The sequence below is a fragment of the Macaca fascicularis genome, chromosome 6 (assembly GCF_037993035.2).
Source record: "Macaca fascicularis isolate 582-1 chromosome 6, T2T-MFA8v1.1".
Taxonomy (NCBI): domain Eukaryota; kingdom Metazoa; phylum Chordata; class Mammalia; order Primates; family Cercopithecidae; genus Macaca; species Macaca fascicularis.
This window is the reverse complement of record NC_088380.1, coordinates 117,051,562-117,064,353: the sequence shown is the minus strand read 5'-3', so window position 1 is coordinate 117,064,353 and position 12,792 is coordinate 117,051,562. Positions and strand designations below refer to the sequence as shown.

The 12,792-nt window shown below is 39.7% G+C and overlaps 1 protein-coding gene and 1 long non-coding RNA gene across 17 annotated transcripts in view; one reads left to right on the top strand and one right to left on the bottom strand.

Annotated features, from left to right (window-relative positions):
• Positions 1-12,792, bottom strand: part of LOC102115922 (uncharacterized) — a 329,390-nt gene that overhangs the window by 21,336 nt on the left and 295,262 nt on the right. The gene's annotated exons all lie outside the window — the stretch shown is intronic.
• TMEM232 (transmembrane protein 232) overlaps positions 1-12,792 on the top strand; it is a 316,396-nt gene that overhangs the window by 125,362 nt on the left and 178,242 nt on the right. The window contains exon 12 of one of the 15 annotated variants that reach the window (XM_073994023.1): positions 8,091-8,206. The exons of 13 other annotated variants lie outside the window; for them this stretch is intronic. In XM_073994023.1, the coding sequence (XP_073850124.1) occupies positions 8,091-8,194 (104 nt within the window). In that variant the 3' untranslated portion in view covers positions 8,195-8,206. Of the gene's footprint in view, positions 1-6,294; positions 6,644-8,090; positions 8,207-12,792 lie in introns of those variants that run through there. One more of the 15 variants, XM_073994021.1, reaches the window with a different exon arrangement.

Below are 12,792 nucleotides of genomic sequence, written 5' to 3'. Positions count from 1 at the left end.
TTAAATTTATTTATTATTATTATACTTTAAGTTGTAGGGTACATGTGCATAACGTGCAGGTTTGTTACATATGTATACTTGTGCCATGTTGGTGTGCTGCACCCATCAACTCATCATTTACATCAGGTATAACTCCCAATGCAATCCCACCCCACTCCCCGCTCCCCATGATAGGCCCCTGTGTGTGATGTTCCCCTTCCTGAGTCCAAGTGATCTTATTGTTCAGTTCCCACCTATGAGTGAGAACATGCAGTGTTTGGTTTTCTGTTCTTGTGATAGTTTGCTAAGAATGATGGTTTCCAGCTGCATCCATGTCCCTACAAAGGACGCAAACTCATCCTTTTTGATGGCTGCATAGTATTCCATGGTGTATATGTGCCACATTTTCTTAATCCAATCTGTCACTGATGGACATTTGGGTTGATTCCAAGTCTTTGCTATTGTGAATAGTGCTGCAATAAACATACGTGTGCATGTGTCTTTATAGCAGCATAATTTATAATCCTTTGGGTATATACCCAGTAATGGGATGGCTGGGTCATATGGTACATCTAGTTCTAGATCCTTGAGGAATCGCCATACCGTTTTCCATAATGGTTGAACTAGTTTACAATCCCACCAACAGTGTAAAAGTGTTCCTATTTCTCCACATCCTCTCCAGCACCTGTTGTTTCCTGACTTTTTAATGATTGCCATTCTAACTGGTGTGAGATGGTATCTCATTGTGGTTTTGATTTGCATTTCTCTGATGGCCAGTGATGATGAGCATTTTTTCATGTATCTGTTGGCTGTATGAATGTCTTCTTTTGAGAAATGTCTGTTCATATCCTTTGCCCACTTTTTGATGGGGTTGTTTGTGTTTTTCTTGTAAATTTGTTTGAGTTCTTTGTAGGTTCTGGATATTAGCCCTTTGTCAGATGAGTAGATTGCAAAAATGTTCTCCCATTCTGTAGGTTGCCTGTTCACTCTGATGGTAGTTTCTTTTGCTGTGCAGAAGCTCTTTAATTTAATGAGATCCCATTTGTCAATTTTGGCTTTTGCTGCCGTTGCTTTTGGTGTTTTAGACATGAAGTCTTTGCCCATGCCTATGTCCTGAATGGTACTACCTAGGTTTTCCTCTAGGATTTTTATGGTATTAGGTCTAACATTTAAGTCTCTAATCCATCTTGAATTAATTTTCGTATAAGGAGTAAGGAAAGGATCCAGTTTCAGCTTTCTACTTATGGCTAGCCAATTTTCCCAGCACCATTTATTAAATAGGGAATCCTTTCCCCATTTCTTGTTTCTCTCAGGTTTGTCAAAGATCAGATGGCTGTAGATGTGTGGTATTATTTCTGAGGACTCTGTTCTGTTCCATTGGTCTATATCTCTGTTTTGGTACCAGTACCATGCTGTTTTGGTTACTGTAGCCTTGTAGTATAGTTTGAAGTCAGGTAGCGTGATGCCTCCAGCTTTGTTCTTTTGACTTAGGATTGTCTTGGAGATGCAGGCTATTTTTTGGTTCCATATGAACTTTAAAGCAGTTTTTTCCAATTCTGTGAAGAAACTCATTGGTAGCTTAATGGGGATGGCATTGAATCTATAAATTACCTTGGGCACTATGGTCATTTTCATGATATTGATTCTTCCTATCCATGAGCATGGTATGTTCTTCCATTTGTTTGTGTCCTCTTTTATTTCACTGAGCAGTGGTTTGTAGTTCTCCTTGAAGAGGTCCTTTACATCCCTTGTAAGTTGGATTCCTAGGTATTTCATTCTCTTTGAAGCAATTGTGAATGGAAGTTCATTCCTGATTTGGCTCTCTGTTTGTCTGTTACTGGTGTATAAGAATGCTTGTGATTTTTGCACATTAATTTTGTATTCTGAGACTTTGCTGAAGTTGCTTATCAGCTTAAGGAGATTTTGGGCTGAGACAATGGGGTTTTCTAAATATACAATCATGTCATCTGCAAACAGGGACAGTTTGACTTCTTCTTTTCCTAACTGAATACCCTTGATTTCTTTCTCTTGCCTAATTGCCCTAGCCAGAACTTCCAACACTATGTTGAATAGGAGTGGTGAGAGAGGGCATCCCTGTCTTGTGCCAGTTTTCAAAGGGAATTTTTCCAGTTTTTGCCCATTCAGTATGATATTGGCTGTGGGTTTGTCATAAATAGCTCTTATTATTTTGAGGTACGTTCCATCAATACCGAATTTATTGAGAGTTTTTAGCATGAAGGGCTGTTGAATTTTGTCAAAAGCCTTTTCTGCATCTATTGAGATAATCATGTGGTTCTTGTCTTTGGTTCTGTTTATATGCTGGATTATGTTTATTGATTTGCGAATGTTGAACCAGCCTTGCATCCCAGGGATGAAGCCCACTTGATCATGGTGGATAAGCTTTTTGATGTGTTGCTGAATCTGGTTTGCCAGTATTTTATTGAGGATTTTTGCATCGATGTTCATGAGGGATATTGGTCTAAAATTCTCTTTTTTTGTTGTGTCTCTGCCAGGCTTTGGTATCAGGATGATGTTGGCCTCATAAAATGAGTTAGGGAGGATTCCCTCTTTTTCTATTGATTGGAATAGTTTCAGAAGGAATGGTACCAACTCCTCCTTGTACCTCTGGTAGAATTCAGCTGTGAATCCATCTGGTCCTGGACATTTTTTGGTTGGTAGGCTATTAATTATTGCCTCAATTTCAGAGCCTGCTATTGGTCTATTCAGGGATTCAACTTCTTCCTGGTTTAGTCTTGGAAGAGTGTAAGTGTCCAGGAAATTATCCATTTCTTCTAGATTTTCTACTTTATTTGCATAGAGGTGTTTATAGTATTCTCTGATGGTAGTTTGTATTTCTGTGGGGTCGGTGGTGATATCCCCTTTATCATTTTTAATTGCGTCGATTTGATTCTTCTCTCTTTTCTTCTTTATTAGTCTTGCTAGTGGTCTGTCAATTTTGTTGATCTTTTCAAAAAACCAACTCCTGGATTCATTGATTTTTTGGAGAGTTTTTTGTGTCTCTATCTCCTTCAGTTCTGCTCTGATCTTAGTTATTTCTAGCCTTCTGCTAGCTTTCGAATGTGTTTGCTCTTGCTTCTCTAGATCTTTTAATTGTGATGTTAGAGTGTCAATTTTAGATCTTTCCTGCTTTCTCTTGTGGGCATTTAGTGCTATAAATTTCCCTCTACACACTGCTTTCAATGTGTCCCAGAGATTCTGGTATGTTGTATCTTTGTTCTCATTGGTTTCAAAGAACATCTTTATTTCTGCCTTCATTTCGTTATGTACCCAGTAGTCATTCAGGAGCAGGTTGTTCAGTTTCCATGTAGTTGAGCGGTTTTGATTGAATTTCTTAGTCCTGAGTTCTAGTTTGATTGCACTGTGGTCTGAGAGACAGTTTGTTATAATTTCTGTTCTTGTACATTTGCTGAGGAGTGCTTTACTTCCAATTACGTGGTCGATTTTGGAGTTAGTACGATGTGGTGCTGAGAAGAATGTATATTCTGTTGATTTGGGGTGGAGAGTTCTATAGATGTCTATTAGGTCTGCTTGCTGCAGAGATGAGTTCAATTCCTGGATATCCTTGTTAACTTTCTGTCTCGTTGATCTGTCTAATGTTGACAGTGGAGTGTTGAAGTCTCCCATTATTATTGTATGGGAGTCTAAGTCTTTTTGTAAGTCTCTAAGGACTTGCTTTATGAATCTGGGTGCTCCTGTATTGGGTGCATATATATTTAGGATAGTTAGCTCTTCCTGTGGAATTGATCCCTTCACCATTATGTTATGGCCTTCTTTGTCTCTTTTGATCTTTGATGGTTTAAAGTCTGTTTTATCAGAGACTAGTATTGCAACCCCCGCTTTTTTTTGTTCTCCATTTGCTTGGTAAATCTTCCTCCATCCCTTTATTTTGAGCCTATGTATGTCTCTGCGTGTGAGATGGGTCTCCTGAATACAGCAGACTGATGGGTCTTGACTCTTTATCCAGTTTGCCAGTCTGTGTCTTTTAATTGGAGCATTTAGTCCATTTACATTTAAGGTTAAGATTGTTATGTGTGAACTTGATCCTGCCATTATGATATTAACTGGTTATTTTGCTCGTTAGTTGATGCAGTTTCTTCCTAGCCTCGATGATCTTTACATTTTGGCATGTTTTTGCAATGGCTGGTACCGGTTGTTCCTGTCCATGTTTAGTGCTTCCTTCAGGGTCTCTTGTAAGGCAGGCCTAGTGGTGACAAAATCTCTAAGCATTTGCTTATCTGTAAAGGATTTTATTTCTCCTTCACTTATGAAACTTAGTTTGGCTGGATATGAAATTCTGGGTTTAAAATTCTTTTCTTTAAGAATGTTGAATATTGGCCCCCACTCTCTTCTGGCTTGGAGAGTTTCTGCCGAGAGATCTGCTGTTAGTCTGATGGGCTTCCCTTTGTGGGTAACCCGACCTTTCTCTCTGGCTGCCCTTAAGATTTTTTCCTTCATTTCAACTTTGGTGAATCTGGCAATTATGTGTCTTGGAGTTGCTCTTCTCCAGGAGTATCTTTGTGGCGTTCTCTGTATTTCCTGGATTTGAATGTTGGCCTGCCCTACTAGGTTGGGGAAGTTCTCCTGGATGATATCCTGAAGAGTGTTTTCCAACTTGGTTCCATTTTCCCCCTCACTTTCAGGCACCCTAATCAGACGTAGATTTGGTCTTTTTACATAATCCCATACTTCTTGCAGGCTTTGTTCATTTCTTTTTCTTCTTTTTTCTTTTGGTTTCTCTTCTCGCTTCATTTCATTCATTTGATCCTCAATCGCAGATACTCTTTCTTCCAGTTGATCGAGTCGGTTACTGAAGCTTGTGCATTTGTCACGTATTTCTCGTGTCATGGTTTTCATCTCTTTCATTTCGTTTATGACCTTCTCTGCATTAATTACTCTAGCCATCAATTCTTCCAGTTTTTTTTTCAAGATTTTTAGTTTCTTTGCGCTGGGTACGTAATTCCTCCTTTAGCTCTGAGAAATTTGATGGACTGAAGCCTTCTTCTCTCATCTCGTCAAAGTCATTCTCCATCCAGCTTTGATCCGTTGCTGGCGATGAGCTGCGCTCCTTTGCCGGGGGAGATGCGCTCTTATTTTTTGAATTTCCAGCTTTTCTGCCCTGCTTTTTCCCCATCTTTGTGGTTTTATCTGCCTCTGGTCTTTGATGATGGTGATGTACTGATGGGGTTTTGGTGTAGGTGTCCTTCCTGTTTGATAGTTTTCCTTCTAACAGTCAGGACCCTCAGCTGTAGGTCTGTTGGAGATTGCTTGAGGTCCACTCCAGACCCTGTTTGCCTGGGTATCAGCAGCAGAGGCTACAGAAGATAGAATATTTCTGAACAGCGAGTGTACCTGTCTGATTCTTGCTTTGGAAGCTTCCTCTCGGGGTGTACTCCACCCTGTGAGGTGTGGGGTGTCAGACTGCCCCTAGTGGGGGATGTCTCCCAGTTAGGCTACTCAGGGGTCAGGGACCCACTTGAGCAGGCAGTCTGTCCCTTCTCAGATCTCAACCTCCGTGTTGGGAGATCCACTGCTCTCTTCAAAGCTGTCAGACAGAGTCGTTTGCGTCTGCAGAGGTTTCGGCTGTGTTTGTTATTGCCCTGTCCCCAGAGGTGGAGTCTACAGAGACAGGCAGGTTTCCTTGAGCTGCTGTGAGCTCCACCCAGTTCGAGCTTCCCAGCAGCTTTGTTTACCTACTTAAACCTCAGCAATGGCGGGCGCGCCTCCTCCCCCAGCCTCGCTGCTGCCTTGCCGGTAGATGCTGTGCTAGCAATGAGGGAGGCTCCGTGGGTGTGGGACCCTCCCAGCCAGGTGTGGGATATGATCTCCTGGTGTGCCTGTTTGCTTAAAGTGCAGTATTGGGGTGGGAGTTACCCGATTTTCCAGGTGTTGTGTGTCTCAGTTCCCCTGGCTAGGAAAAGGGATTCCCTTCCGCCTTGTGCTTCCCAGGTGAGGCAATGCCTTGCCCTGCTTCAGCTCTCGCTGGTCGGGCTGCAGCAGCTGACCAGCACCGATCTTCCGGCACTCCCCAGTGAGATGAACCCAGTACCTCAGTTGAAAATGCAGAAATCACCGGTCTTCTGTGTCGCTCGCGCTGGGAGTTGGAGACTGGAGCTGTTCCTATTCGGCCATCTTGCTGATGAGTAATATTTTTAAGTGTCACTGTCTACATATAGTAATAAGCATTTTACATAAAGTTGATATTTAGAAATAACAAATAATTTTAAATTTCTACAAATTTTGGAAGAATATAACATGATTTCTTTTTCTTTTTTTCTTTTTTTTTTTTGAAACCAGGTGTCATTCTGTCACCAATGCTGCAGTGCAGTGGCGTGATCTCTGCTCACTGTAACCTCCTCCTCTGCTTCAAGCCTTTCTCCTGCCTCAGCTCCCCAAGTAGCTGGGACTACAGGCACTTGCCACCATGCCTGGCTAAATTTTGTATTTTTAGTAGTGCTGGGGTTTCGCCATGTTGGCCAGGCTGGTCTCAACCTCCTGACCTCAAGTGATCCACCACGTCTGCCTCCCACAGTGCTGGGATTACATTCATGAACCACTGTGCCCAGCCAGAAAATTTTTACCAATAATTTTAAAACATCTGAAATAAAAATTAGTTTCAGTTGACTGATGATTCAAATTATATTCCTTGAAAGCAAAAAATGGATTTAGGCAAACCTGGGTAGTGTATATGAAGTTTATTTCCTCTTTATTTTTATTATGTTCCCCATAGGATTTATCTTCTTTCTTCCATTTTCTCTAGGCATTTACTGTTTCCCTCTTGTTCTTTTCCTGCCCAGAGGATTTCTCTACAATTACTTCACTCAAATATTCTAGTACAATATTCACACCTGACATCTTATAGTCCATCAAATAGTAGCTGTCTTATGTCTCAGGACTAAAGGTCATTTTGCTACTGTATTTATGGGAGATAAGAGAATAAAATATTTTGATTTTTCAAAGAGTAGTATGGGGACAATATTAACTCAAAGTAGCCTTTTTTGGTTGAATAAAACTTTATAGATTTATTGTGAAAAATAATTGCAATTTATATATTACTATAGTCTATTGTGTATATGACTCTCACTTCCATTAAATGCTGAGATAATTGATACTGAAGAATCATGTCTGAATTCTATTTCTATTAACCCAGCATCTAGCATAATAACACATAATAGGTAAGCAATTATGATAGTGGATTTATAAATACATCATTAAATTTCAGATATAATTGCAAGATTTGGGAAGGATTTAAAGAAGTAAGATATTGTCTTTAGCCAAAACCATAATTCACTGATTTTTGGAGAAATTATGATTGAATATATTTTTAAATAGTAAGACTTTAGAAGTAGATAGAAATTTCATTCTCAAAAACTTGCTCACTATTTTTAAATTGCCTTCAATATATTTTTGGCTTAATCAATATATTGAAACCCAGCTTCTGAGTGTAATTAGTGTGACCTTTTCCCACTTTTCAAGCTTTTATTTTTTTATTGGTGCCAATTTTAAACAGATCTTTATTCTTAAGTACATAAATTGTATTTCTTCCATGTTTATATTATTAATAAAGTGAAGATAAATGAAGGTATTCATTTCTTTTGCTGTTCACAATTTTAATTATTCAGAATGTCAGAAATTTTCCTACATAGCACCTCAATACATGATTTTTAAACCACTACTAAACAGACTCATCTACAATGTTGGCCTTCAAGGCTTGTCTGCCTATGTAGGTTAGTTTTTCCTGACCTCTAGTGGTAGGTCCAGAAAAGACCCTCCATGGGAAGAATCTTTACTCCCAGAAACCTCTTGGCCTCTCTTTGCTCATGACCCCCTGCACTCTGGCATAATCTTATGATGATGGGATTGCACATTTCTGTGGACACTCACAAAACTCACATTTTTTTCCTCCTCAATAGTCTGATTTTTAAAATGTATTATTATACTTTAAGTTCCGGGATACATATGTAGAACTTGCAGGCTTGTTATATAGGTATATATGTGCCATGGTGGTTTTAAAACCCATCTTCTTGGTTTTAAGCAAGACGTTATTATGATAGTGGATTTATAATGTAATTAAATACATCATTAAATTTCAGATATAATTGCAAGATTTGGGAAGGGTACACCCTTCTCAGCACCACATCACACCTATTCTAAAATCAACCACATAATTGGAAGTAAAATGCTCTTCAGCAAATGAAAAGAACAGAAATCATAATAGTTTCTCAGATCACAGTGCAATCAAATTAGAACTAAGGATTAAGAAACTCACTCAAAACCACAAAACTACATGAAAACTGAACAACCTGCTCCTGGATGACTACTGTGTAAATAATGAAATTAAGGCAGAAACAAATAAGTTCTTTGAAACCAGTGACAACAAAGGAACAACATACCAGAATCTCTGGGACACAGCTAAAGCAGTTTTAAAAGGGAAATTTATAGCACTAAATGCCCACATCAGAAATCAGGGAAGATCTAAAATCAATACCCTAACATCACAGTTAAAAGAACAAGAGAAGCAAGAACAAACAAATTCAAAAGTGAGCAGAAGACAAGAAATAACTAAGATCAGAGCAGAACTGAAGGAGATAGAGACATGAAAAACCCTTCAAAAAAAAATCAATGAATTCAAGAGCCAGTTTTTTGAAAAGAATAAGAAAATAGATAGAACACTAGCCAGACTATTAAAGAAGAAAAGAGAGAAGAATCAAATAGATGCAATAAAAAATGATAAAGGGGATATCACCACTGATCCCACAGAAATACAAACTACCATCAGAGAATACTATAAACACCTCTATGCAAATAAACTAGAAAACCTAGAAGAAATGGATAAATTCATGGACACATATACCATCCCAAGACTAAATCAGGAAGAAGTCGAATCTCTGAAGAGACAAATAACAACTTCTGAAATTTAGGCAGTAATTAATAGCCTACCAACCAAACAAACAAAAAAAGCCCAGAACCAGACGGATTCACAACCAAATTCTACCAGAGGTACCGAAGAGGAGCTGGTAACATTCCTTCTGAAACTATTCTAAACAATAGAAACATGGGGACTCCTCCCTAACACATTTTATGAGGCCAGCATCGTCCTGATACCAAAACTCGGCAGAGACACAACAAAAAAAGATTTCAGGCCAATATCCCTGATGAACATCGATGTGAAAATCCTCAGTAAAATACTAGCAAACAAAAGCAGGCAGCACATAAAAAGCTTATCCACCACGATCAAGTCAGCTTCATCCCTGAGATGCAAGGCTGGTTCAACATATGCAAATCAATAAACATAATCCATCACATCAACAGAACCAATGAACAGAACCCTTGTCGGGTTTCTGCCAAGAGATCCGCTGTTAGTCTGATGGACTTCCCTTTGTAGGTAACCTGACCTTTCTCTCTGGCTGCCCTTAACAATTTTTCCTTCATTTCAACCTTGGAGAATCAGACAACTGTGTGTCTTGGTCTTGCTCTTCTCATGGAGTATCTTTGTGGTGTTCTCTGTATTTCCTGAATTTGCATGTTGGCCTGTCTTACTAGGTTGGGGAAGTTCTTCTGGATAGTATCCTGAAGTGTTTTTCCAATTTGGTTCCATTCTCTCCGTCACTTTGAGGTACACCAATCAATCATAGGTTTGGTCTTTCCACATGGTCCCATATTTCTTGGAGGTTTTATTCATTCCTTTTCATTCTTTTTTCTCTAATTTTGTCTTTATGCTTTGTTCATTCAGTTGATCTTCAATCTCTGATATCTTTTCTTCCACTCGATCAATTCAGCTATTGATACTTGGTGTATGCTTCACGAAGTTCTCATGCTGTGTTTTTCAGCTCCATCAGGTCATTTATGTTCTTTTCTAAACTGGATATTCTAGTTAGCAGTTCCTGTAACCTTTTTTCAAAGTTCTTAGATTCCTTGTATTGGGTTAGAACATGCTCCTTTAGCTCAGAGGGGTTTGTTATTACCCATCTTTTGAAGCCTACTTCTGTCAACTCATCAAACTCATTCTTCATACAGTTTTGTGCCCTTATTGGAAAGGAGTTGCGATCATTTGGAGGAGAAGAGACATTCTGGTTTTTGGAATTTTCAGCATTTTTGCTCTGGTTTTCCCTCATCTTTGTGGATTTATCTACCTTTGATCTTTGATGCTGATGGCTTTTGGATGGTGTTTTTCAGTGGGTGTCCTTTTAGTTGATATTGATGTTACTGCTTTTTGTTTGTTAGTTTTCCTTCTAACAGTCAGGCCCCTCTTCTGCAGGTCTGCTGGAGTTTGCTGGAGGTCCACTCCAGACCCTACAGGGGTTATAACCAGACCCTGCAGCCTGGGTATAACCAGTGAAAGCTCCAGTATGGCAAAGATTGCTGCCTGTTCCTTCCTCTGGTAGCTTCATCCCAGAGGGGTACCTGTCTGATGCCAGCCAGAACTTTCCTGTGTGAGGTGTCTGTTGACCCCTGCTGGGAGGCATCTCCCAGTCAGGAGGCATGGGGGTCAGTGACCCACTTGAGGAGGCAGTCTTCCACTTAGCAGAGCTTGAGCACTGTGCTGAGAGATCCGCTGCTCTCTTCAGAACTGGCAGGCAGGAAAGTTTAAGTCTGCTGAAGCTGCATCAACAGCTACCTTTCCCCCAGGTGCTCTGTCCCAGGGAGATGGGAGTTTTATCTATAAGTCCCTGACTAGGGCTGCTGCCTTTCTTTCAGAGATTCCCTGCCCAGTGAGGAGGAATCTAGAGAGGCAGGCTGGCCACAGCTGCTTTGCTTTGAATTTGGCTTCCTTAAGACTGTAAAGGGAAAACTGCCTACTGGAGCCTCAGTAAGGATGGAAGCCCCTCCTTGCACCAAGCTTGATCCTGCCAGGCTGTCTTCAGCAAGAATTTCAAGACAGTAGCTCTTGGCTTGCTGGGCTCCATAAAGGTGGGACCTGCTGAACAAGACTACTTGGCTCCCTGGTTTCAGCCCCCTTTACAGGTTAGTGAACAGTTCTGTCTTGCTGGGGTTCCAGGCACCACTGGGGTACAAAAAAAAAACCTCCTGCAGCTAGCTCAGTGTCTGCCAGAACAGCCACCTAGTTTAGTGCCTGAAACCCAGGACCCTGGTGGTATAGGCACAGGGCTGCAAAAACCATGGGAAAAGTGTAGTGTCTGGCTCAATAGCACAGTTTCTCATGGTATAGTCCCTCAGGGCTTCTTCTGGCTAGGGAAGGTAGTTCCCCAGCCCATTGCTCTTCCCAGGTGAGGCAATGCCCCACCCTGCTTCTACTTACCCTCCATGGGCTGTACCCACTGTCTAACCAGTCCTAATGAGATGAACTAGGTACTTCAGTTAGAAATGCAGAAATCACCCACCTTCTGCGTTGGTTTCACTGGGAGCTGCAGACCGGAGTGTTCCTATTCAGCCATCTTGCCAGACTCCCCCAACGGTCTGATTTTTAAAAAATTTTAAAATGTCAACTTTCGAGTGTACATAGTAGGTATATATATTTATCAGGCATATGGGATATTTTGATACAGGAATTCAATATGTAATAATTACATCAGGGTAAATGAGGTATTGAATACCTCAAGCATTTAACTTTTGTGTTACAAACAATCCAATTATACTCTTTAGTTATTTGTAAAAGCAAAATAAATTATTATTGACTCTAGGCACTCTGTTGTGCCATCAAATACTAGAGCTTATTCATTCTTTCTATTTTTTGTACCCGTTGACCATCCCTATTTCCCCCTCATCACCCTATTGCCCTTTCCAGCCTCTAGTAACCATCATTCTACTCTCTATCTCCAAGAGTTCAATTGTTTTAATTTTTAGCTCCCACAAATAAGCAAGAATATGCAGGTTGTCTTGCTGTGCCTGGCTTATTTCATTTAACATAATGACCTCTAGTTCCATACATGTGATTGCAGAAGACAGAATCTCATAAATTTTTACAAGTGTCTGTCAACAGATGAATGGATAAAGAAAATCTGATATTTTCCCCCAGGAAGTTCATAATTTTATTGAATTCATTTACTCGTTGTTAATCTTTTAATTTGAATTTTTTAATCTTTTCCTGAAGACTTTATTTTGATGGCCTAGAATTTGGGTGAATTCTTGGAAGACATTTTGTCTTTCTGCTAATCATCCAGAGCTTAATAATTCCCGGTTTTCTGCAAAACACATCCAAAATCTTCCTAGCTCAAATATTGTTCTTTTTACTTATAATGGCATCAAAGCAGACCTACTGAGAATCTTTTTGGCATTATGTGAGCTTTCTTCCTTCTGAGAAGTGCCATACATTATGGACAATTATGTGAGCTCACACTTGCTAAGAATATAGTCATCCTTGGTCATTGTTTTCTCATCTTTATGAATTTGAATAAACACACTTGTTTCTGTTTGGTATGACATCCAAGAACAATCAATTCTGATTTTTGTCATATGTATCCCTAGATGAGATAGCTTACCTAGATACTTGTATGGTGAGCAACAGTTTCATCAAAGTTGGTACTTTTGTATAATTATTTGTCATTGAATAAACTCAGAGGTTCTGAATACCATTGTGTCAACAGCCAGACAATGTTACGAATCAAAGAGCTATCTCTACAGGTTACATGCTATCAGCATTTCAATCTTTAAAATGGCACAGTGATAGAGAGGCAGAAGGTAATCACTAACAGACTAGATTCTAGAAGAAATTGCCCTTTGTACATTCACAAGTGGTTTAGAGGAAATGGATAACTTTTTTGTTTGTTTTTGTTTTTGTTTTCATTTCTTTTTTTGCTTTCACTGATGCCTTTCTTATGTTCTCACTTGAACTAA